Genomic DNA, 26,263 nt, shown 5'->3' with positions numbered 1-26,263 from the left:
AGTGTCTCGGGGAAAATTCCTCTTGATGAAGAAACAATTCGTCAATCTTCTTTGGATCCAACTGGTTCTGTGGAAGGAATGGGCTGGGCAGGAATGAGACTTGGCTAGCCACATTCCTGGAGAGGGAGTCAGCTGGCTATAGACAGTTGCTAAGCTTTGAGGTGTGCTACATAGACTGTGATCATTGTGAGACACAGGACATGGTGAAAACCGTGGCTGTCATTCTGAACAGAAACAGTGAGAGCCCTCGGATGCGTGGCGTGGAGAAGTTTGGGGGAGTTTAAACAGTACTCAGATGGTTTTTCCTTGAGAGTTATGCTTTTGCTTTTCAACCTGAAGGTACTGTGAAGTGAAGCACAGCCAATAGAAACCATGCTTCTGTTATGCCCAGATCACAGAGTCCCCCCCCCAAAAAAAAACAACTAGGAGGCCAAGCTCTGTATGTGAAAGCAAAGAGCCTTTCTTCAGGTTAGGCTTGGACTCCTTGCCTGTCCCATGCAGCGGTTGAGAGCAGAGTGCGCCAAGACCTGTAGGGGTAAGGTTTTTATCATGGTAGAGGTTGGGGTGAGGGGATTTCCAGAGTTCAGGACCCTGATTGGCTGACATTTGTCTAGGGGTCTTGGCAAAAGGGGAATAGGTGAGTCCTGGGCTCCGAGACATCTGGTGATCTTATCTAATGGTTGGAATATCAAGTACTTCCCTTTACACGCTGGCCGTCCATGGGTGGTGTCAGCTTATGGCTTTTCCTGGAACCCTGTGCTGCCTGCCTTGGCACCTGTGTGACCTGGGCCCCACATGGCCTAGACCCCGTTATGTGTGGCCAGGTTGCCCTGAGCCACAAAATTTTAAGTTTTAAATTCTGTTTTGTTTTGAGATACAGCCCACTATGTAGCATGGAAATTGTGATCCCCCTGCCTTGTCTCGTGTGTTAGGATTACAGGCATGGACCACAGTCAGATACATTTTGAGTTTCAATCTTTTCTAGGCTTGACACATGTGATATCACACTCTCATAACTGGGTAGCATCAGCAGTAAGCCCTAACTTATCACTGGGGTTTTCAGTGGTGACTCCACAGTGTATAGTGTTCTCTGCTGCAGTATTCAGTAGGTTAGGACTGTCCAATGCACTTCATTGTCACAGCAGGCATACTGGGGTTGTAACCATACCATAATGTAGAGTATCTGAACTTTACATGCATATATACACTGTTCTGTGTATAGACCAGGCAGGAAAGACGGCCCAGTGAGTAAGAGCTCTTGTTCTACAAGCATTCAGACCTGAATTCGACTCCTCAGTACCCATGTAAAAAGTCAAGCATGACTACACATGTTTGTAGCCCCAACGCTGATGGGTGGAGGCGGGTGGACTCCCCAAGTTCTCTATCCAGCAGTCTCACTGACATTCTGTTCAGTGAGAGACCCTGTCTCAAGACATTTAGGGAGACTGGCGGGAAGACATTGCACACGCTGCATGTTCTCTGCACGAGCAAGCCCAGGCGTGTCCACCTGCATGCACCACACACATGTACACGTGATAAAAACACATCCAAACTGGTAGAGAATGGAAACTTGTTTTAAAGGAAATCTTCCGAAAAGAGTAAAATAAAATTCAGAAGAGGTGAAAGAGCATCGTATAGCCTAGTTTTCTCCCTGAGATGTGGAAGAGAGGCATCACATCTAATAAATGTCCTGCTGGATTAGATGAAACAGAGCCCTTTCTTATTATCACCGGAGAGAGCTTGTAGCTTGTCAAGACTGCTCTCACGTGGAGGCTCTCCCTTATCGGAAGTGGCTTGACGTTAGGTTCCCTTGATTCTGGTGTCTTGGGCAGATGTAGCAGCTCCCATAGATAGTCAAGTGTCTGAGGAAAGTGTCTGAGGAGTTGCCGACTAACCCAGAGGCATCTACGCCAAGAAGCTGTCTGGTACAGCTTCCCAAGTAAATGAATACTGGCAAAAATGGGCCCAAAGTACCTTGCTAAAGCACCATCCAAGGACCTATTCGCCCTTCTGTTAGGGAAAAAAATACCTGGACTTCTGTGTCTGTCCTTGTGGAAGAGAGGAGATTTTTACTCTCATATCCGTTGCTGGGTTCAAAGCTGATGACCCAGCCCCGTAGGTAAGATAAAAGCCTAGAGTTATTGAGTATAAATTGCATATGACACGGTTCCTTTAAAGGCAAAGAGACAAAGCAAATTTGTGCTGGAATTAAAGTTGTGTACCACCACCACACCCAGCTGCCCATGGGTTTTGTTTTTTATTTGTTTTTAAATATTTGAAAATGAACTTTTTAAAGATTCATTTATTTTATTTATTTTTGTGTATGTTCTGCCAGCATATTGTTTATATATGACATGCATGCCTGTTACAAGCATAGGTCAGAAGAGGGATTGACCTCCCAGGAACTGGAGTTATGGATGATTGAGAGGCCCTTTGTGGATACTGGAAACCCAACCCAGGCTCTTGTACAAGAGCAACAAGTGCTTTGAACTCCTGACCCATCTCTCCAGGCCCATTTCTTTGGTTTTTAAGTTGAGTTCATATTCCAGGCTTTGTGGTGTTGTTGAGTGAGAACCAGGGTGTGAGATACTTGTATATGGCACATAGCCATCTCTAAGTCAGTCAGTTCAACCTGAGGATAGGAAATGGTGCGACCTCAGAGTCTGGAAAGAGGACAAGGGTACATGAGAACTTCTGGTCTTCAGTCTTTAGTGTCCTTTCGTTTGCTTTGTTGGGTTTGAGGGGAGGGGTTCCATTTTTTTGTTGTTGTTTTTGTTTTTCAAGACAGGATTTCTCTGCATATCCCTGCCTGTCCTGAAACTCGCTTTGTAGCCCAGGCTGGCCTCAAATACAAAGAAATCCTCCTGTCTTTGCGGAGTTCTGTACATTCACTTTGCTCTGGGGCCACAAATTAAGTCGAAGCAATGTTTCCTCCTGCCCTAAACTTTTCAGAAGGATCTGATGAGAGAGCTCACAAAGCACTGAGCATAATAATCATTACATAGATATAGAACTCTCTCTCTAGCTCTCCGTGTGTGTGTGTGTGTGTGTGTGAGCGTGTGTGTGTGTGTGTGTGTGTGTGTGTGTGTGTGTGTGTGTGAGCGAGCGAATATGGGTCAGGGTATGCAGTAGTGACTGTATGGGGGTCAGAAGACAATTTCATGTGTCATTTCTCACCTTCTACCTTGTTTGAGGCAGGGTCTATTGTTCACCAGGGTATCTATCTGGCTGGGCTGCAGCTTGCAAGGATTCTCCTGTCCCTTGGCCTCCCGTCTCACCACGGGAGAACTAACATTGTAAATGCATGTTACCATGCCGGCTTTATGTGGGCTTAGGAACTTGAACTCGGTTATTTATCCTCATGAACAAGTATTCTACCCTAGCCATCTCTTCAGCACTAGCTGTTTTGCATGAACAATGACAACCATGATGAGAACATTTAAGATATCTAATTATGAAAATATCAGTAATAATATCACTTTAAAAACAATGAAACCAAGGCATTAAATAACTCATTAAAATCACAAAATTAGTGAATGCAGAGCTTGATGCCCCTTAATGCCAACTGGCTCTGTTACATTTTAGTTTTCTTCTTTCTGGGGAGTTTGTCTCTATGACGCCTGGGATTGAAGCTTCCTTGTTACCTGTCAGAGTCCCTGAGAGTGGTCAGGGCTCCCATCAGATCTGGAGCCAGTTGAAGTCCTATTGGACAGACAGGAAGACAAAATCTCTTCCCCCTCAGTCATCCCGTTTGTCTCTTGCCATCTTCCCTGCACTGCCCATAGCCACTGCGTCAGAGCGCCCCAGCCTCGTAACAGTTCAGCTTGCTTTCCTAGTTCTGGTACCTCTATCTGGTACCGCCAAACCTTCATGAGCATCAGTAGAGCTCTACTGCTTCCAGAAGGAGACTGTAGGTAATACCTGCTGTAGGTTAAGCATCCCCAGTCCCAAAGCCTAAAGTCCGAAATGCTCCCAAACCTAAAAACATTGTGTTGGCATAATGTCTTAAGTCTACACTTGACCTCCTGTGACAGGTTGTAGTCAAAACACATACTGAAAACACTGTATAAAATGTCTTCCGACTATGTATAGGTGTTTTCTGAAATGTAAATGAATTTTATGTAACCTTGACTCCTGTCCCAAAGATTTGACATTATTTGTCTGGAAATAGTCCAGTTGTGCCTCCTCCTACTCCCCAAACGCTTCCTGCTCTAAGCATTTCAGATAAGGGGTATTCACCTTGTACCAGCTAACTGAGGGAAGGCCATCTGTTCTATGAAGGGGATCCCTTGCCTTCCTACACTCACCCCAAAGCCATTAGCTATGCAAGCCTTTGATTACAATTAACTTATCAAATGCATGCCTTTTTATTACAGTTAATTTATCAAGTCCAACAGTGACAGCCCTTGGATGTTACAGGCAGGGTTTGTATTTGCCCATCTCTGATAGTGTTTAAATTCTGAAGTGTATTTACTCCCCTTAGCATAGGAGACAGTTTTCCTGATTCTGAACTAAGGCTTGTCTCAATTGACAAAACATACTCAAGTTTTGTTTTGTTCTCTAAAATCTGTGTGTGGCTTTTTCTTTGTCTTTTTTTTTTTTTTTTTTTTTTTTTTTTTTTTTTTTTTTTTTTTTTTTTGCTATTAGGCATTCATGCAGCCTCACTTGCTGGGAAATGAGTTCACACATTTGGAGTTCCCCAGGAGAGTGCAGAGGAAAGAGCTTGGGAAGAAGATGCTGTACAGGGACTTTAATATGACAGGCTGGTAAGATGCACCCCACGCCGCCTAAGCACTGCCGCACCATGTAAAGCCACCAGTAAAGGCAGCCAGGGATCTGGGCTCCCGGTGAAGGAAAAAGAGCCCACAGCCACATAGGACCAATGCCCAATCGTTTGTGTTACTTTGCCTTCCTGCTGTCCTGTGGCCCTCCGTGGTGACACCAGATACCACGAACCTGACTTAATTCCTTGATTCACATGTCACAGTCATTTGGAAGCTTTTAAAATAAATTATGCTTTCTATCTTTAGAGCTGGGCAAGCAGAGATAGATTCAAGGGAATGTGAGTTGGTGCACTATGCTGGCTTGGGTTTGAATTCCAATTCTTGATTTGATTTTCTAAATGAGCAATGGTGCTTCTTTATTAATCAATGGTAATAAAACATACTCACAGCATACAGATGGGAACCCCACTTCACAGGGGTTCATTTTTTCATGGATGAAGTGGGTAAAGGAGGGTTTCATCTGTGAAGAATCATTAGTGGAGCCTGGGAGAGAGGACCTGTTTTCTTCAGGGGTGTCCCTCAGTATCAGAGAGGTTAATTCACTCCAGGATCCTCTGCCCATGTCCAAATCTGAGGATGTTCAAGTCCCGTAAAGAAAATGGCACAGTTGAGGGCTGGAGAGATGACTCATTGGTTAAGAGCACTGTCTGCCCTTCCAGAGGTCCTTGGTTCAATTCTCAGCACCACAACCAACTGTAACTCCAGTTCTAGGAGATCTGACACCTTCACACCAACACACATAAAATAAAGTTAAATAAATTATAAAAACAAAATAAAATGGCACAGTGTTTGCTTTAGTCTATGTATACCTTCCGTTTATATTTCAAACCCGTGTAGACTACTTAGAATAGTCAGCACAGTGTAAATGCACACACGGTTGTTAAATCATCTAGGAAATAATGACAAGAAAAATATCTGGGCATTTTCAATATGGATACTTTAGAAAATATATTTTCCATCTGCGAATAATTGAACCCATGCTTATAAAGCCTACAGAGAGGTTGGATATGTTTTATCATAGTCAGGGTGAAATAAGAGCTGACATAGTTGCCTTATGCCCCAAACACACCTATACCAGCACCAAGACCTTGATCTACAGCAGACCTGTTGACTAATGTTGACTAAGATCCATTCACTCTGCCTGAATACTCGGCAGGATGATGGAGTTACACAAGGTTGGTACGAGAAAGCAGTGACTCCCATGCTGAAGTGGGTGTGTGTGTTCCTGCCTGAGATCCTAATGAGAGGGCTTCTTGTCAGCCTGAAGGACAGCAGAAGATTGAAACAGTTCGCTTTCCTCACCATGTCACCAAGAGACGCAGCAAAAATTTTATTTCTTCTTCATGGCCAACAGTTGTAACCGGTGACCATGGCCCAAATCACCATGGTGATGACATCGAAACTGGGGGTCTGGGACACTTAGTATCATGAAAGAACAAGTTGAACTACCCTTTGGGTGTCCTTTTGGTTTTGTTTGTGTGTTTGTTTTTGTCTTTTGCTAGGTGAAGAAGCAGGTCCCAATCCCAATCTACTCTTCCTCCTCTTGGATGAAATCAGTACACCCTGACTGGGGAGCCAGCAGCTGCTCATCACCTGGTTTTGTACATTAGTGTTTAAAAGCCATACACCTGCTTGTTTCAGTGCTGTGGCTGCCTTCACAGTGCCTCAGGATGCTGTGTGTTATGGAGTAACAAGCGACTTTTGTGGCCCAGAGAGCCCAAAAGATTTTCCCCAGCTCTGAAATGGGTAGAGAGTCAGAAGGGCTCGTGATACTTGCAGCTATGGGTTTTTCAGTCCTGGAGTTGTTATTCTCACTTCTAATCCACTTGAGTCCAATCAGGAAAATGAGCACTTTTGGTTCAAAATCAAGACTAAGGTAAGGGTGAATACGGTTCGGAAACACATGGAGGGGTTTAGATCCGAGGATTGGAGAATCTGGAGATACAGTGAGCAGGGTGATGGGTGCATGCAGTTGTTAGCACTGGAAAGTAGAATCCATCTAAAGTGATAATGGGAGAGATGATGGCAACAGACTGGGCTTGTACTAAAGGAGATGTGGGAAGCCAGACAGCAACTTAGATTTACTGTGGGCTGATTTAAGCTACTCGTGTATATTCCTGGGAACAACTAAGTGGAAATGTTTTCAGAAGGATATATTAAGGAAAGTGAGGGATAGATTGACTTCAGAAAACAGACTCGGGTACCCAGAGGAAAACGGGCATAGATGGGTATATATAAATATACATGATACAGATATAATGTGTGGTGACCCAACCTAGTAAAAGTGGAAATGAACAGGAGACAAAATGACATAGGTCTCAGTACAAGGAGTAAGTCAGAGCAGCTTCGTTGGCCCATTTAAAATGTCTTCTCAGTCAGTGTATACGCCGGCCGTGTTAGAGACACGTGTTAGAGTGTCTGGACCAATGCTTGTCACAGAGAAAGCAAGCGGCAGATACCACAGGATGAAGCGGGGGTGGAATCCTCAGACTGTGAGGGGCAGGTCAGAAGGAAGAGTGGATTGAGGTTACTTTTAAGGTATGTTGTGATTGAGACAAGGCTGTACTTATTTTTTTCCAAACCAGAGGTGAGAATCGGGCAGAAAGCCTAAGAATCCATGTCATGCCTCTGTTGTCCTAGGCAGAGTGTCTTTGTGGCAGGTGCTTGCCGTGGTGCGCTCGGGGAGGAAAGGGAGCGTAATGCTTCTTACCGACTTTGGAAAGCACTTGGGAGGATGGGTGTCATGACTTTAATGGGAAGATGCTTTCAAAAGCTGTAACTCTTCAAACTGGGTGATGAGGTTACAGTTTTTTATGTTCTTTTTTTCGGTCTCTTGAAACTATACTTAATTTTTTTTTCTGGAGTGGTTCATCTATCTTTCCCTTGAACAAGGCTTTAAGTGTCCTCATTTTGTAATTTTTTTTAAAGTAAGTTCAGGAGCTTGTATGCACTTTGCACAGCAGTGGGTGGGCGGACCCTTTGTTAGACAGGTTTCAGAGAAGCACTCTCTCTCCCTTCCCACTCTGCATGCGTGTTAGTACGGTGCTACACAGAGGATGAGTTGCCTTTAACTGCCTTCGTGGAAGACGCTAACTGAGTAGCCAAGGCTGAGAATGGCTTCAGTCAGACAGGGTTTGATTTGTTTCCAGGGTAATTCCCAATGCGGCTGCTGACTTCAAGCGTAGCTATGGGCAGGATTTAAGTACACCTTCACGTTTCCTGCCTTTTCTTCCTTTTGATTTGAAAATGGGACTTAGGGAGAAGGGAAGCCCTTTCTATCTGTGTTAGAGGAATTTGGGGAGTTTAAAACCCATTTACACCACAGCCTATGTAAATCTCACTTCCGCTCCAACTAGATTTTTTTTTTTAGTGTTTTTACTTTTTAGCAAAGAGCTTCAGATCAAGGATTGGTTTGTCATTGTTAGTTTGCTTGGTTGGTTGGGTTTTGTGTGGAGTTTTTGAAAAAGGGTCTCATGTAGCCTAAGAAGCCAGCCTAGAACTTGCTGTGCAACTAGAGTTGGATCCCAGGGCCTTGTGCTTCCTAAGGAAAGGTTCTGTCGTGGAGCCCCAGTACAGTTAGACATTAGGGTTCTACTTCTGATCTCTCCTGTCTCTTCCTCCCAAGTGCTGGGACTGTAGGTGTATGACATCACACCCAATTTTACAGTCCTGGAGGTGGAACTCAGGGCTCTATGCATGTCCCGTAAGCAGTCCACCAACTGAGCTACATCCCTGGCCCCAAAGAGTCAATCTGAAACATGGTGTCTGCTGATCTTTCTCAGTCATCTACCAAGGAGAAAGAATTGCAGGATTAATTCAAGAGAAGGGTGGAAGGATTTGGAGCCTGTTTCTGTTCCCAGTAGAACCTTAAGTAGGATGGCGCAGGCGGACTGCTGAGCAATGGGAGTGTGTCTCTCTCCAGGACGCAAAGGCTTCCTTACCTTACCAAGCCTTGTGTTTCTCGGCTCCCAAGGAAGCCTTGGGTTATGAACTCTCGTTTCTCTAAAATTGTTAACAAAAGGTCCACACACTCCTTTGGCTGACAGGTATGGGAAGAGCTAAGGGCCATGCCCTGTGATAAAAGTTTTATCTAATTCCTCAGATTTTACTGTTAAAGTAGGCCAGTCTGCTCAATAAATCTTAGCAGTAAGAAAACCGAGGCAGGAGTTTCCCTTTCTCAGGGTTCCCGGGACTGGTATGAGAAAGGGGTGGGATGTGGTCCAAGACACGGCTTCATGTCTGTATGAGTGTCTGCTGCTCCGTATTTTAATCTCTTCACTTGAGCAAACCAAGACCCAGAAGGATTTGCAGTTTGCTCGGTTTCTACCAAAACACAGTGTCAAAGTACAGGCTGGAGCTCAGGTTCTGTCTGCTACTTCAAGGCTTCTTCATAGCTAAGATGCCCACCAACTTTCCCCGAGGTTAGTGGTTCTCAGCCTTCCTAATGCTGCGACCCTTTAACGGTTTCTCAGGTTGTGGTGGTGACCCCCAACTGTAAAATCATTTCATCGACACCTCGAAACTGTAGTCTTGCTACTGTTAAGATCTGCAGTGTAAATATCTTATATGCAAAGGGTTGTGACCCACAGGTTGAGAACCACTGCTCTAGGGTAACACTCGGCATCTTTATTCAGTTTGGCGCTCTGATGGCGATGTAAGCAGTGCAGCATAGCCAGGTGGTGGCAGAACATGCCTTCAACCCCAGCACTTGGGAGGGTGGCAGATCTCTGTGAGTTCGAGGCCAGCCTGGTCTACAGATTGAATTCCAAGACAGCCAGAGCTACACCAAGAAACCTTGTCTCAAAAAGCAAAAATAAAAAGGAAGGAAGGAAGGAAGGAAGGGAGAGACGGAGGGAGGGAGGGAGGGAGGGAGGGAGGGAGGGAGGGAGGGAGGAAGAAATGAAGGAAGAAACATAAGTAGCAGGCCCTCAGTCTCCCTGGTGTCTCCTCAGCAGTCCTTTATGGACAGGAGGATGAAAGAAGGCATCTGGGAAACTGCAAGGCAGTGGCTTTTCTCACTCCCAATGTGACCCGATGGACTGTTTCGTCAGATTAAACTGGGATGCTTCCACTCCTGACCCAGAGTCAGGCATGATTTGGGGGATGGGGATGGTTCCGCAGCATCGCCAAAGAACCCATGCATAGGGAAATTGATGCCTCTCATTAGGGGAGCATCACGGCGGTCTGTGGTGTGTCTGCAGCAGGGAGGAAGTGTGGGAGAGGGTGTCAGCTCTGGGAAGCCTTGTCTCATAATTAAAGATGAGTCTCTTGCCTCCTGACAGGAACCCTTTTCTCTCCCACTGTCTTGCTTTCTCGGAGACTGTGGAGCAGCTTGGCAGGCCCAGATTGTTTAGAGGACAAAAGGTTATTGTCACCAGGCCCATCATAATGAGATTGGTTGCTTCCCTGCCTCCCCCCACCTCCTCCCTCCTTCCCCCTCTCTGATAGTTTGCTCAGCAGCTTGATTTACAATGGCTTTGTCTGAGCACAGCAGCTCTGAGTTGGTCCCTGGTGTGGCCTTCCCTTGCTCTCCCCATCCACCCACTCAGCTCTCACCTTGTGTCATTGGTCCTGATGCCAGAATCCCCAAGCTGGTACCCCTCCTCCCCCGCCCTTTGTGTCAAGATGCTCTTGCAGGATGTACCCTGGAGCTGGCATCGTGTCAGCTCTGAGAGCTCCGTGGCCCAACCCTGCAGCCCTCTGAGCTGTCTGGGGCTGTAATTTGCTGGCAAGCATCTTTGTTACTGGCTTGAAACCACAGTTTCTCACAGCTGGCTCCGTGGCATCAGGTCCCTGCTCCTGTGATTGCTGGCGATTTGACTTTCTCATGTAAGAATCAGTGTTCTTTGTGCCCTTCATGCGGCCACATGGGGTGCAGAACCCAGGATGACATTGGTGTGGGCGGGGGCTGAGACCTCACCCCTGGCTTCGGGCCAGGTTCTTCAGCAGCTGTTCTGGGGCTGCTGGGATTTGTAGGGAAGGCGGAGGTCAAAGAAGAAAAGTCCATCATGCAAATGTAAGATTTCTTCCAGATGGTTCTGGGTACACGCAGTGGCCACCCGACTTCTCCCTCCAAGCAAAGCCTCCCTAACTTTCACATTCATGATGGTCCTGCTGAGGGAGCAGTGGCAGGAGGCTGTGCTGGTGGCAGCAATACAAGGTCACATGGTTTACTGCATCGGGGATGGCTATTTTGATATTTTGCTCTGCCAAAGCCTCTTGTTGGTAAAATGCTTCCTTTGCCCATTGCTGCCCACCTCTATGTCCAGGGGGGCTTGGGTCAGCTTTGCTCGGCCTTTCTGAGCTCCTGGAAGAGGTAGAATCCAGAGACATTAACTTTTTATCCCTTGCAACCCTGCAACATCTAATGATTCTGAGTTAATGATGTGTCAGGATAATTCTCCCCTCCTCTGTTTCCTGAAAGCTCTGGGCAAATTGGGATTTTCCACCAGGAGACAAATGGAGTCAGCCACCGTCTTCTCTGGCCAGCCCTCCCGACTCTGGTGAAAGGCAAGGACAACTCTTCATTTTCTGTGCTCTGGAACAAAATGAGGCCACTTAAAGTCCAATTAGTTAAAAATTAAATACAATTAAAAATTAATTCACCAAGTCTCACTAGCCACACGTCACTTGCCAGTAGCCACACCTGGCTAGTGGCCACTGCAGATCAAAGCATTTCTATAATCCGGATAGTTCTCGTGGCCCGAGCTGTGCTCTAGATGATAGGAGAATTTGAATACAGTCAGGCTTTAGAGTAAGATGTAGGAAACTGTCTGTAGCTAAGCATCCCAACAATATAAGGTGTCTAAACAGCTGAGCAGAGGGTAAAACTTGTCTTACGTATATAAAATTCTGGGCTTAATCTCTCACACTACGTAAACTGGGCATGTTGGTCTGTACCTATAATGCCAGCATTTGGGAGATAGAAGGAAGAAGATTAGAAATTCAAGATCATGGATAGATAGGCAGGTAGGTAAGTAGATGGATGGATAGATAGATAGATAGATAGATAGATAGATAGATAGATAGATAGACAGACAGACAGGCAGGCAGATGGCAGGGAAAGCCAAAGGGAAGAGGCCCCCTGGCCTTACTGAGTCCGACTAAGGCAGCTGGGAGATGGGCTTTGTTCCACCTTCCAAATGCCCAGGGACTTCTGTCATGGTGTTTAGGAATGGCTAACTCATCCCCAGCTGCCCCTTTGCTGGGCAGGAAAAAAGGCTTCATGCTGTTGACCATAAAGGGAAGTCCAGCTCCTCTCATCTGCCTAAATCAGTAGCTTTCTCCCTTTCTGTCTGTCTGTGTCTCTCTCTCTCTCTCTCCCCCTCTCTCTCCTTCTCCCTCCAGCCTAGCTTCTCCCCACTGCCCCCTAGGCTGCCGCCAGATGTTGCTCCTTTCCTTCTTGTTTTTTCTTTTACTTCTTGGGAAGTAGTTCAGATCCTGAGGATCTGATTAAAAAGTAAGTTCAGTTCCACGGCTTTCTGTTCCATTTCAAAACTGAATTTTTGCCTTTATTCACAGTCTGCAGCCTAGAAGCCGGGCTCAGTCATGAAAGGCCCAGCCCCATAGCCTTAGGCTTTTACCAATAAAAAGACAGTATTTTTTGGAAAGAGAAGCCTGGTGGAGACAGCCCCACCCAAGTGGGTGCATGGGGTCACCGGGTCAAGTTGCACAAATATTATTCGTGCAGCTTTTATATCTCCTCTGTGTCCTACATCGGTACATTCAGGTAGATCATGGGTAAGGCAGTGGGTAGATGAGAAGGGCATGAAGCCAACTCCAGAGTGGCACCCATATTTGATACGCATTGATTTATCGAATCAAGCCAGAAGCCCTCTTACAGGAACCCCAGGCTTTCTCCTCCTTTGTACCGCCTCATAAAGTTCCATTACTGACAATCCTCATTAGCTTGCCCACTGGTCCCCAGGCATCTTTTAAAGGGACACTGCCCTTCTCTGGGTCTTGAATTTATACGTTGGCCATGCCTATGGGTCTAATTAACTTCAGCATTATTAGTCTTACTTAGAACGCATGCTCTTTCTAGCGGTTTGACTCTTGAGTCCTACAGAGTAATTGTAAAATTCAAACACTCTACTTTTTCTTTTCGCTCTTAATCACTCTTCACCCAGTCTTTGGAAATTTGCTTGCAGATGTCTCTGACTGGCTTTTTGGGGAACGCAGGAGGGTTTCCCAGCCCCACTCCATTGCAAATCCTGACATTTCTTGTGTGTGCCGTGGACCGCACTGGGAAGCCTTATAGACTCCCCAGAGAAATATCACATTTTAATTTTATAATTACTTCAGAAGAAAGCAAGCCTTTCCCTAGCGAAAGCTGGTATTCATTTCCTCCCAGCAACTTGTGTTTTCATTGTTTAACGATTATGGGGCCTCCTTGGCAGCCATCTGACTGCTGAGAACAGTGAGAATATCTGGGCTCTGCAGAGATCGGGGTGAGGGCTTCACGATTGTCTCAGGGAACTTTTGCCCTAAACCTCAGTAGATTTCAGGGCAGGAGGGTTACCTGGAGCGTGGACTGAGCCCCTCAAAGGCATCTTGTTCCCAGGTCCAGGCAGGAAAGGGAGTCTGGAGCCACAGTGGGACCGGGGTCAGCGCCATGTGGAGCGTGGCCTCTCCCTGGCTCACAGAGCCCGCGATGATGAATGGTTATTTGCGATGTGCATGTTCTGCATCTTTTCAAGATCTGCAGCTCTTGCTGCCGGAGCAGCAGGGAAGAAAGCCATCCCTGCTGCGTACAGCACATCTCCTGACAGTGACAGATGACTCCCACTCCTGCCCCATGCAGGAGGCCAGGGGACGCTATGGGGTCTTTACAAATGGCCGCTAGCCAAGACAAACAGGCTTTGTCGGGCCACTGGGAAGAGAAAGAAAAGGGACACCCCACCATCTTGCTCGCTATTGATGGGGCACCCCCTGTGTACACTCACACAGACCCTCACCTCTCCCCTTCTGTAGCTGGATGTTTGCCATTGCTAGCATATACAGGCTGCTTCCTGGCCTTCCTTCCTTCTCAGAGCCACTGAAGAGTCCCCATCCCCATACCCTTACTCAGACTGTATCTGCATCTCATCCCCCATGTATACTAACTGGGGGTGTGTATCACACAGTGCTCACACAGCTTTCAGTCATCTGGGAGAGTGTGAGAATGTCACAGACCTTCAAAAGTTTCTATTGGAGTAGGCGGGATCACTGAACTCCCAGAGGGTCCTCTTTTTATATTTTGCAGATCTATATTGTATACCTGTTGCATAAGAAGCATCACGTTAAGAACAGATGTGGCATAGCCAGACTGCCTCGCTGAGTCATTTACCCCTGTATGACTTTTACAAATCATGCTTCTGCACTCAGCTCTGGTTCGACCATTTGTGATATGAGAGCTAATTATATTACCAAACAGTGGTTATATTATACATTTATATGCCAGGTTGGTGCCCAGCAAAACTGTCCTGTACTAAGTGTTGGAGGTGTGTCTCTTTCTATAATCAATAGATGTGTGTGTTTGTGTATATGTGCGTGTGTGTGTATGTGCATGTGTGTATGTGCGTGTGTGTGTGTGTGTGTGTGTGTGTGTGTGTGTGTGCATTATAGAAGCATTATAGAAGGATCCAGGGGTTTATAATCCAGAATACATTCAAATATTTGTTTCCCAAGGTAATGAGGAACTAGAAATCAAAAAGGGAAAGAAAGGCAGTTTAGAGATGCAAGTGTCTGAAAGAAAGTCAAGGTACACTGGCCAACTCTGTCTGGTAGCTCTGCCCCATGGCAGGGTGGGTGAGGAGACAGGCTCCACTCAGCTGGGGTGACATGGTACTGTGTGAGAGACGCCCAGTGCTGCCCAGACCCTCGTATCATCTACTAGTACTTCCTAGCACTGATTAGTTAGGTGTGTCCTTGATTCTGTACCTTCCAGAGTCATCCCTGTAACAGGAGGGACACCAAGCCCCTCAGTGACTGAATCGAGACCTCCTATTGGATGGCGCTAATCACATAGGACGTGATAGTCTGAAGACTGCTCATGCTAGCCTGAATTGCCTATGTAGAAATGTAGAGATTATTAACAAGGGTTTAATACGAGACCAGAAGCAGTAGTGGAAGAAGCAGCTGTTTCTGAGAGAGGAGATTGAGTTGGGGAGTGACTTTGTGTAGAGGCTGTGTTAGAATCTAAAGACCCAGATTCAGATGGGGATCTCAAGAGGACTGGAGCTACCAGAATGGATATTGTTTCCAAACAAACAGCATAGCAGAGGCCGAAGGAGTTAAGACAGAATGTGTGTTTGGGGAACATAGAAGCCAGCGGTGATATTCAAAGTGTCTTAATAATCAACATGGAGACTCAGCCTGGCGGATACAGGGGTCCTGGAAATCCCCAGCTGCAGTCGGCATTATTAAGCCTTTATTGATGGCTGTATCCTGGGGACTCTGCAAAGGACACAGAGTACAGACAGGAGACTCACAGGGCCTGGCCCGTCATTTTACAGCCAGTGTGTAATTATTTCAGTGTTCCACACAGTTAAATTGGTGTGTGTCAGCTAGACATCATTGCTTTGCTCGTGGCCGTCCCACATAACGAACACGTAGAACACGTAGCAGGGAAGCGTGCACAGGGTGATGTTAGAACTCACAGGAGAATAGTATCACGCTCCCTGGGCAACTGTGAAAGCCATGCTAAAGGTGAGATGAACCTGCGTTATTTTACATTTTCTCCCTTAAGAGCACTATTTCCCTGTAAAGGAAGGACAGAAGGAACCAGTGGGGCATTGAGAAGAAACTACAGGCCAGCCTTCCGCCCATCAACAGGATCCTATTTTAAGGCTGTTCCAGAGAAGTGCATACCATAATGTTCTCACAGATTTCCCAGGTACTTTACCAACCTGCCAAGAAAACATTCTTTCCCTCTACCCCACACCTCCGCTTATGATATTTCACTGTTATTGGAGATTGCCAGGCTATTATCCTTCTCTCTGCCCACTAAGTGTCAGAGTAAGAAACTGATGTTGCTGCTTTCACAATAACAGATGTTGAAGTGCTAACCCAGTGTGGCTCTGGAGCATCTTCAGAATCAGTAGGTCCAGGTGCTGAATTAAACCCCCCAGGAGTGAGCTCACCCCAGGCACCTATCCAGAGAGCTAGCAAACCCCAACTCTAGACCCTAAAAGATCTATCCCATCCTGTCATTGTGGTCCTCTTAAATTCAGATAAGCCCAAGATTCACATACAGTGAAGGTAAGGCTTTATGTCTATCCTTGCTCAAGAACTGGTCTTGCTAGCAAGCTTGCTCGGGGGGGGGGGGGGTCTCCACCTTCAAGGCTGGAATTACAAGGGAGCTGCCGTGTCCATTGTGCCTTATGTGAGTCTCTGGGGGCCCGCCCAAACTTGGCTGTTCACATTTGTTCCGTAAGATTTTCAACCACTGAGCAGTCTCCCCAGCCCTGTGCATGCGTTTTCTTGTTTGTGTAATGAATATAAAACCCTAGCTCCCTTACTCGGTTATTATAAGCATTATAGACGTAAAGAAGAACATTGAGAACAAAGTGAGGGCATCCTGAGTGTGTAATAACCTGGAGAGGGCTAAGAGCAGGGTGAGAGTGGTAACCAGTTGGCCATCCTGATGCATGAGCCAGGAGTATGTCTTCCTCCTACCAATAAGGACAGGCACCTTCACCCCAACTCATGCTTCTTCCCTAGGAACTAGGGTGACTTGGAACCCAAAGGATATGTATCTATCTCACTACCCATTTATGAAGTCTGAGATAGGAGTTATCTTATCTGTTAAAACAGAAAGTTGAGTATGTGTAGGCTTGTCCAACCGAAAACCCGGGCGGTTGGTAGCTCACGCCTTTAATCCCAGCACTCAGGAGGCAGAGGCAGGCAGATCTCTGTGAGCTCGGGGCTAGTCTAGTCTACAAGAGCTAGTTCCAGAGAAACCCTGTCTCAAAACAAAACAAAACAAAACAAACAAACGACAAACAGAAGACCTGGAAAAGGAAGGGGTTGCTCTGTGAGGTGCTTGGGCTCTGCCTGCGTAGTGATATTTCATTTTTATTTTAATAAATAAAGTTTGCCTGAAGATCAGAGGGTAAAACAGCCACACTGGCCAACCATACAGACCAGGTAGTGGTGGTATACATTTTTAATTTCAGTAGCCACACTACTTAGTCATAGAGGCCAGGCGGTAGTGGTACACACCTTTAATCCCAACACTAGAAAGGAATATAAAACAGGAGGAGAAAAGTCCCAGTTCAGTCTCATTCTGAGGATTTGTGGAGGCCGGATCACCATTTCAGAATAAGGTACAAGTAAGAGCCAGTGCCTGACTGTTTTGATTTTCTGATCTTCAGGTTGAACCCCAATATCTGTCTCTGGATTTTTACTATTCATGCTGAGTGTCTGTATGGTGTTATCAACCCGAGGCCCTTGTATAGAAGGTGTTGAAAGATGTATCATCTGGTATAGTCCCAAATGTGGCTTGTCCCAGGAGCTACACGGCTCTATACTCCCTGATACCAGTGCCCTGACGCCAGAGAGAGGGGCTTTGTGAGGGTTGCCACGGAGGTACTCGCCTACGCAGTGGGACTCTCCCCTCTAACTAGCAATCTCTTGTGTTGTTTTCTCCCTGCCCTTTTGTGTCTCTGTAGTCAGTTTTGGTCGTCTGATTTTGTATATCCTTACATGATGTCATACATAAAAGGCCAGTGTCAATGAAGTTCATGTTTGTTTCAGAATGAATGGTCCCAGTGAAAGCTAAAATCACTCTCCGTTGGTCATAAAAGCGAGGCTCTGTGATTGAGGCCCGTGGGGAGAGCTAATGTTATTGATTAGAACATGAAGCTCTCTTAGCCAAGTACTAATGTACACCCAGAAAGAGCAGTGGATCCGAAATAATTTCCAAATCTGGAATTTCCCTATGAGTCACTCTGAATGATTTGTCCCAAAATAGCACTGGTTCTCTTTACACACACTTGTTTCTAGTTTTCAGAAATGGATCCTCAGTGTCTTCATCTTCTATGCAAGTGGAGTATGCCTCTCTGCCACTCCGCTTGTGGCTGTGAGTCGGAAAATCACCTAGCGCCGGGATAACAGACATGCAGAGTGCTGGGGTCGAATTCAGGTCCCCAAGCTTGCTCAGTGTCCGAGTTTGCTTTTCTGTTGCTGGGGTAAAACCACGGCAGAAGCAACTCGGGGAGGAAAAGATTTCTGACATCTTACACGTTAGAGCCAGTCCATCACGAAGGGGAGTCAGGGCAGGAAACCAAGGCAGGACCTGGAGGCAGAAGCTGACGCTTAGGCCATGGAGGGGTGCTGCTTACTGACTTGTTTCCTCTGGCTTACTCAGCCTGCTTTCTTATAGAACCCAGGACCACCTGTCCAAGGATGGCCCCACCCACAATGGGCCAGGCTCTTCCCACCAATAGTTAATGAAGAAAATGCCCCATAGACACACCCAGAGGCTAATCTGACAGAGGCCATTCCTCCATTGAAGCCCCTCTTCTCAGGTGACTCTAGTCCAAACCTGCCCAGCACATGGTACAGACACCTTACCTACTGTGCCATCTCCCCGGCCCCTTCTGTTTGCCTCTCTCCATTATACATAGGCCTGTTAGGAGCAAGAGGAGCATTTAGGCCAAAAAAAAAAAAGTATGATTACCAATCCCCAAACTCCAGGTATGGTCCACTTCACGCTAGTGGATGAAAGAAAAGCAACGGGAATTTTCCCAGGGTTTGTGGGTCGGCTCTGTCACCAGGAAGATTTCCTCTCTAGGACCAAACCTTAAACCTCGTTATGGGGTGCTTTCCTAGAGAGACCAGAAGGCCCTTTTATGTGGCTGTGATGGGGATGTTGTTTACTTCCTTGCTTTGAACCTCCGTGTGATAGGCAGCGCGGTTGTCGGCCCTCTTGGTTCTCTCGCCAAATACGCATCATTTTCAGACAGCTCAAACTTGGTCTTCGTACCTGGGTCCAACAGGGATGTATCAGCCTCATAATGGCTTAATACTTACAGACTTTGACTAATATAAATGATGCTCCCGGGACCAAAATTAGAAAAGAGGAGATTTGTTTAGAGAGCCTCAAATTGACCTCGCCAGGGGTCTTATAACTGAATAACTATTGAAATTTGCTATGGGCATGTGGATGTAGAAAACCAGTGAGTCAAACTATCACACCCATAGATGGGGACACACACACACACACACACACATGTGCACGCATACACACAACTTAGGTTTGAAGGTAACTCAATCCTGTCAGGCAGTGCTGAGTCTATGACAGAGGAGTTGAACCAGGCAAGAGCCTAAAGGCTAGACTCCAAACTATCTTGCAAATGCCAGATATTTCTTAGCTCTCTCAGACTCTCCCCAGGGACCCATCATCCACATCTCCGATAAGAGCCTGCTCTTGTTAAAGCTTGCCACAGATTCTGTGTCCCTGACTGTGTGGCCCCCATCTTTCCAGCAGGCCAAGTTCCCACCCACTTGCAAGCTTAAGATATGTCTGAGGATTTTCTGGAACACTTTGAAGCCAGGAAGAAAAGGCTCTTAGAACTTAAATACTGAATCTTGTGTGACTATAAAGGAGCCGTGTGTGTGTGCACATGTGTGTGTGCACATGTGTGCGTGTGTATGCATATGTACCCACGCGTGCGCGTGCACACACACACAGAGCAGGCTATGAGGGCTGAGCTGGCTGTCCGCTAGCACCACGCCAGGAGCAGGAAGCAGCCTCCATTTCCGCGACTCTGTGGTCAGGCTCCGGGCTTTGATGCCTTTAGAAATACAGATGGCTGGCAGAAAAAAAAGGAAGCGTGAGGTGGCTGCCAGCCCCACATTGCTTTTTCCAGGAAGGCCTAAAATGAGTGGGGGTGGGATGAGCCAGTCAGGGGAGAGCCATGACAGATTCCAGTATTGCTTAATTGGGGTTTTGCCAAGCTCTGAGAACCACCGCTGGCTTTTGGGCTTCAAGCCTGAATGGTGTTTCCTCCCGGGCCTTGTGGGATGTGAGCTGCTGTTGAGACTTTGTTCTAGGGAGGCAGCAGTGAGGACCCAAGGGCAGGATGCTCCTTCCCGCTGTTCCTCCATCCAGGCATACTTGCCTGGTGAGACGTGACTGTGCCAAGGCTAGGACTCTGTGCTGTGGAGAAAAGAGACTGCATGTGGCTCTCCCCTCCCTCCTGGAGAGGCAGTGGGCTTCCGCCTCAAAGGGAAACTAATCCAGCAATTCTCCCTTTAGATTGCTGTTTAGATCTCAGGCGTCCTACCAAGGCCTGCGGCTTGTTAGGACAAAGGTGCCTGTAGGCTTGTATATCATTGGTTGACAGCAGAAAAGGCTTAAATTGGGGTGGTTCTTTTGCTCAGCAAGATGGTGTCTCTATGAGCATGTACTGTTTCCGCCTCTGTTAGCCAGTTCTTTAACTCCGTAGCTCTACTAAGGAAAGAATAAGGTTCCTGTGACCTTAATAGTCCTAATTCATGTGTCATTAGCAGGCTATCCTTCATAAAGGGCATATTTGCATTCTGCGCTTGCAAGTATCCTCCCCAGTACCCAGTTGAAGAAGCAAGTCCAGACATTTCAGGGACTTTTCCTAAGTTCACGCAGCTAGTACATGTGAGGACTGCAATATTACTTCCAAACCACCGACTCTGAGCCTGGAGTGCTGCAGTTCACCACAGTGGGCTCTGCCAGGAGGGAGGAACATTCAGGAAGAAAGGTCCTCGGGGGAAGAGAGACATCCAAGGCGATGTCGAGAGGTTAGTGGAAGAATGTGACTCAGTGGTATGTGTCACTGGAGATCACAGACTGTCCAGATTCTGTTGTCCCCAAAGGCAAACCGTCCTTCAGTTCCCCCAGAAGGGATCATATTCTCTTTAGACAACTTTGAAGTTCTGCTAAGGAAATCAGTTTAGTGACATGCGCAGTTTTTTTCTACTCCTCTCTTTTAGTGAAAGTTTGTAGCTTAGGAGAAAGGGGAATTTGTGGGAAGTACTCAGGGTAGGTGATGTCCAAGTGTGACCTCTGAACTACAGCTAAGAAGTCAGAAAGGAGGTAGTTCAGTTGCTAAAGTTTGTGCTGTGTATGAGGAACCACGTTAAAATAGAGCCTTGTCTGGCGGTGGTGGCACAGGCCTTTATTCCCAGCACTTGGGAGGCAGAGGCAGGTGATTATGAGTTTGAGACCAACCTGATCTACATAGCTAGTTCCAGGACAGCTAGGGCTGTTACACAAAGAAACCTTGTCTTGAAAAACCAAAATAAATGAAAGAGAAGAAAGATTTAGCTGGGTGGTGGTGGCGCATGCCTTTAATCCCAGTGCTCAGGATTAAAAAGAAGCAGGCAGATCTCTGTGAGTTCAAGGCCAGTTCCAGGACAGTCTCTAATACTACAGAGAAACCCTGTCTCTAAAAGCAAAATAAACAAACAAACAAAAAAAATAGAGCCTTCATTTTAAGCTCAGGACTAAAGAGGCAGAGATAGGTGCCCTGGAACTGGCTTGCTAGCCTAGACTAGCTAGTGAGCTACAGGTGAGAGACCATGTCTAAAAAACAAAGTGGTTGACCCCTGAGAAACAACACTTTAGGATGTCCTCTGATCTCCACACAAGAGCACACACCTATGCACCCACAGGGACATACATCCCCCACCCCTCCCCACCCACCCATCACAGTGTGTGGGAGGGGGATCCTCTGGCTGGGAACGAACTCCCCGAAAGACCAAGAAGACTTTCATTCCCTTTTTTACTTTCTCCTTTCTCTTTCCCCTTCTCCTTCCCCTCCCTCCTTTTGCTTGGAATTCTTTTCTCTTAAAAGTCCTTGCTAAAGCCATTCTCTTACCTCAGTCCCCAAAGTAGATAGGACTGCACGCAGATAGACATCACAGTGCGTGTCTTAAAATACTTCCTCAAGTGGGCAGCAGACCTTTAAACCAAGTTAATATAGAAGACTGTATGTCAGTCAATATAAACTGAAGTTACTACGGTGTCTTGGCAACACTACACAGCATGCAAGAACTGTGACTTTTAAAAATGGCCATCCCAAAGGATATTTAGGAATTTCCTGTAGAAAGTAATCATTCGGAGAATCATAAACGGTGTTTTAATTACTTTGTAACTATCTATTAATATGTATAGGTAATGAAAGAAAACCTACAATTTTAATATAAAGAGTTCTACTTAAGAGAGATCTTAGCTCTGATTTTTAGAGAAGTCTGCTGAAGGCAAGGTGAAGAGAAATACTAAGGCCATTGCACACCGTCTTAGAGGGAAACTCAGCAGCTGAAGGTGAGGGGCCAGCCATCATTCATCACTCAGACATCTGCTAGTGTCTGGGTTCCATCCACAGTGTGCTTGCCTGCCCGCATGAAGAGCAGGCAGAACCTACGGAGTCACAGTCTTCAGAGAACTAATGTTCAGAATGGGGATGGGGCGGACACGGTAAGCTAATTCACAGGGCCCTAAGTGAACAGTGTGAAGGATCGCATGGGGCAGTGAGCAGCATGCAGTTCTATGCTTTGCGTGCCCAGAGGTAGCATTTTCCTGTAGGACTAGAGTGAGATCTGGAAGTAGAGTAGCTGAGGAAGAGGGAATGAGAGTCTCATGTTTTTAAAGAAACAGCGACCAGGAAGAAGCATCCCAGGGCACCAGTGCCAGATCAGGGAGGTTTTCATAGATGGGTTATGTGAAGGTAAGTGGGGGTGGGGTGAGAGAGGAGCGTTGATGACGCTGAGAGATTTGTTACAGGCCACCCAGCTGGGCTAAGGTTTTTCTGATGAAAATTACAAAACTGACGCAGGGCTTGGCCAGATGTGTTCTTGGTGAAGTTCTGGAACAATCCTCACCCAATAATAGCTAGAAGGATCTCTGTGACTCCACGGAGATCTCTTGAAGTAAGTGCTCAGGAAAGGTCTGAGGCTATGCAGATTAGTACAGAGCCTGCAAGCACAGGAAGAAAAATGGATGAAGCTCGCAACCCTGAGACTGTGAACGGTGAACTCCCTTTGCATACAAGGAAGTTCTTGGCTTCTGTTCTGAAAAGGAGACTAGAACAGGAAGGCATGAAAAGCCTCTGCTAGGGAAGGTAAAACACATCGACTTGCTTAAATGATCAAGAATTTACTAAGCACCATAATGTGTTGAGGTACCAGGAACGTTAGATTTACCCAATCAAAAATGTCCTCTCTCGCAGAACTCGTGAGTGTGGGGGAACATTTGTGGCCTTAGCATTGCTGTGACTGAACACTTAACAGAGCAGCAGAAGAGTCAGGAGTACTTGTTTTCATCATGACTTCAAGATGGTTGCGGTCCATCAGGGCAGGAAGGCAGGGGACAAAGCAGCTCAGTTCACTGCAGGAGCTTGTGGTAGCAGAGAGCAGCTGGAACTAGGGACTTGGCAAAGGCCCGCCCGTCTTGACCCACATCTCATAGCTAAAGTCCCACATTCTAAACCCTTCACGTCTCAAACATAGTGCCACCAGAAGAAGAAAAAACTGAACCTGAAAAAAAAATTGCAGAGTTGTACTATAACATAGTGTAAGAAAGAAAAACGTTGTTAGCTGTTCCGTGGAGAAAAATAATAAGGTCAGGATGGCAGGAAAGGGGGGGCAGTTTTCAAAAGGCTGTTGATTATGATATAACAGAAAGCCATTGGAGGGTATGAAAGGGCAGTGGCAGGATCTGATGGAGTACTTACCCCGATTGCTCTAAGACCAGAGGTGCGTGGGTGAGAAGCCGAAACAGTTCCAACACCCTTGTTCCCCAGGCCTAGAGACATTGTCCTGGCACCACTGCCTCTGTCCTTGAGTGAAGAGAGCCAGCTACCTTCATGTGGGAAGAGATGATGGGGCTTGGACTCTGGTGGGAGGAAGGTTATAATTTGTTTTGGAGGTAAGGGTGAAAGCGTTTAGCCTGACACTGACATAATATTCCATTGTTCTACTCAGATTTCTGAGGCTGAGGAATTCTAGGATGCTGCAAGGAACATACCAAAGTATTTCTCACAATTAGAATCAAATTAGAAAGAACCATAGTCAGAGAGTAGTTAGAAGTGTAGGGCTGAGTAGGAAGCTGCCAAAGAGTCAAAAAGAGGAATGAAAAGAGGGAGAAGTTCAGAAGTAAGTCTCCGAGATGAGCGGTGTTCTGGGAGTAATACACTGGACCAGAGTGCTACCCATGGGGTAATACACTAGACCAGGGTGCTACCCATGGAGTAATACACTAGATTAGGGTGTACATCCGTGGGGTAATACACTAGACCAGGGTGCTACTCATGGGGGGTAATATGCATAAATTAATAAATATTTCTTTTTTTAAAAAAAATAGGAAATTAAGCCAGGTGTGAAAGTGTATGTCTTTAAACCCAGCACTCTGGAAACAGAGGCAGGTGGATCTCTGTGAGTTAGAGGCCAACATGGCCTACATACATAGCAAGTTCAAGAACAGCCAGGGTTACATAGTGAGACCCTGTCTGAAAACAAAAACAAAACAACATTTCTCAGTGGGTAATAACAATAGACTGACGTTAGCAAGGTAAAATTAATAAGGGCAATGGGGTCCTTTATTCAAAGTAAACTAACCAGTGTGCCCCCCAAAACTAGAGGAGACGTCTCCAAGGAAACCTTTCTAGACTTTCTCTTGTGGAATGGAGTCTGTCTTGTTTGGTTGTGGGCTAGAGGTTGTTGTTTGTTTGTTTGTTTTCCCTTATCATCTCAACCTGTGACCATAAAACCCCTCATACACAGGCATGCGTGTGCATGTGTGCAGTGCAAATACGTTTCATTGATCTCTAAAGAACAAAGTCCAAATCAAAAGAATAACTTCATTCTTAATTAGACCACACCTCAAGAGCTTTCCCTTAAGGTAAGCGCCAATCTGGAGGACACTGACAGGCCAGACAACCCACAGAGGGCACTTGTCATGGTCTGTGATATTTGGTAACAAACGTGTTGAGTACATGGTGGCATGAGTGGTGATGGATGTCCCCAAGGTCCTGTGAGACACAGTTGAGAGAACTAAGGAAGGGGGCACTGAGACAGTTCATTCCAGATGTCTTCAGAGCCCTCAGACAGGAAACATTGTTTGGTTTGTGACAGCATCTCTCTGTGTAGCTCTGAACTCAATATGTAGACTAGGCTGGCCTTGAGTAGACATAGCTCTTTCCACCTTTGCCTCCTGATTGCTGGAATTAAAGGTGCTTGCCACAATGCCTGGCCTGAAACTATTACTTAAAATAAATAAATAAATAAATAAATAAATAAATAAATAAATAAATAAGTTTATCTGAGGGTAATGTCTCTAAAGTAGGAAAAGCCAAGAATGTATACAGTAACCCCTTATAAGCCTTGCATTCATTTCTCATCTCACAAATTTCACAAAGCAGTTGACCCAATGGAAGAGTGATCTAAGAGTCTTTCATCGGCTTTTTAATGTGCTGTCTTAGAACAAGTGATTGCTTAACTGGAATCCCTGATCAGTTATGCTGTTATAAAGCCGGTGAATAATCTGAGTTTGAATTTTCTCTATTCATTTAACAGAATTTTCCAAATCTTAGGATCTGGAATGAAGGAATTTGTCCTTTTGCCACATTCTTGGTTATAAACAACCACGGTGTGTTGGCACTCTCAAATTCCACCATCCTCCTTTCTCCTCTCACCTCCCCTGGGTGGAGAAGAGGGGAGTGTGGACAAGCTGGAAGTGTGACTGCTGTAGTGTGAACAAGGATGATGGAGGATAGCACTAGACAGGGCATTGCAAGTGGTCAGAGCCAGGGGGAGGCCTTTACCTGCCCAGGATGTCTGCAGTATATCTGTTCTCTGAAGGACAAGAATAAGCTGCCTCTTGTGGCCATAGACGAAGTGGGCAGGGGTCAGATACAGGTGTGGGACCCAGATGGTCATTTCCACTATTTACCCCGCCCGCCCTCCTCCCTATAGATTTCATTGACTGCCAGGCAGTGGATTTGTTCTCTTGACACTCCGAAAGTGTTCTGTCCTCACTCACCCAGGTTCTCTTTTCCCCATCAAATGTTTGCTGACTACCCACTCCGAGTTGTCTCACGTCGGACTCATTGGCCAGAGGCAAACGTCCCCAAAGGTTAGCCCTGCTCTCATACTTGGGGATGTTTCCTGGGTTAGAGCTATCCACTTAATGTGTGATCTTGGGGAAGTAACTCCCTGACCGTTTCCCCATCAGTAAGATGGGGTCTCTGACAGATTTTAGAAGCTATACTTAACTACCAAGTCCAGTATCTGCCCCAGTAAATTAAATCTGTTGGACTTATTCTTAGCCCTATACACACTCTCACCTGGTTGCCAGTTGTCGATTCTTGAGGGGTTTTTTTTTTTTTTTTGATTGTTGTTTGGTTTTCACTACTGAGAATCAAACCCAGGCATCACGCATGCCAACCGCGAGCTTTCCCATTAAGCAACACCCCCGTCCTGAGTATTTCATTTCATGGTATTCTTCAGACTCTGTATTG

The 26,263-nt window shown here is 46.2% G+C and overlaps 1 protein-coding gene across 3 annotated transcripts in view; it reads left to right on the top strand.

Moving 5' to 3' along the window:
- The window catches only part of Ppm1h (protein phosphatase, Mg2+/Mn2+ dependent 1H), a 262,145-nt gene that overhangs the window by 186,125 nt on the left and 49,757 nt on the right, over window positions 1-26,263 (top strand). For all 3 annotated transcript variants that reach the window (XM_050163872.1, XM_050163873.1, XM_050163874.1), the window contains one exon: window positions 4,648-4,766. In XM_050163872.1, the coding sequence (XP_050019829.1) occupies window positions 4,648-4,766 (119 nt within the window). The remainder of the gene's footprint in view (window positions 1-4,647; window positions 4,767-26,263) is intronic.

The sequence above is a fragment of the Alexandromys fortis genome, unplaced genomic scaffold (genome assembly GCF_014885135.2).
Source record: "Alexandromys fortis isolate MF-2015 unplaced genomic scaffold, M_Fortis_MF-2015_v1.1 scaffold_125, whole genome shotgun sequence".
NCBI classification, from domain to species: Eukaryota; Metazoa; Chordata; class Mammalia; order Rodentia; family Cricetidae; genus Alexandromys; species Alexandromys fortis.
The sequence above is the reverse complement of the archived record's forward strand: the minus strand, read 5'-3'. Positions and strand labels throughout refer to the sequence as shown.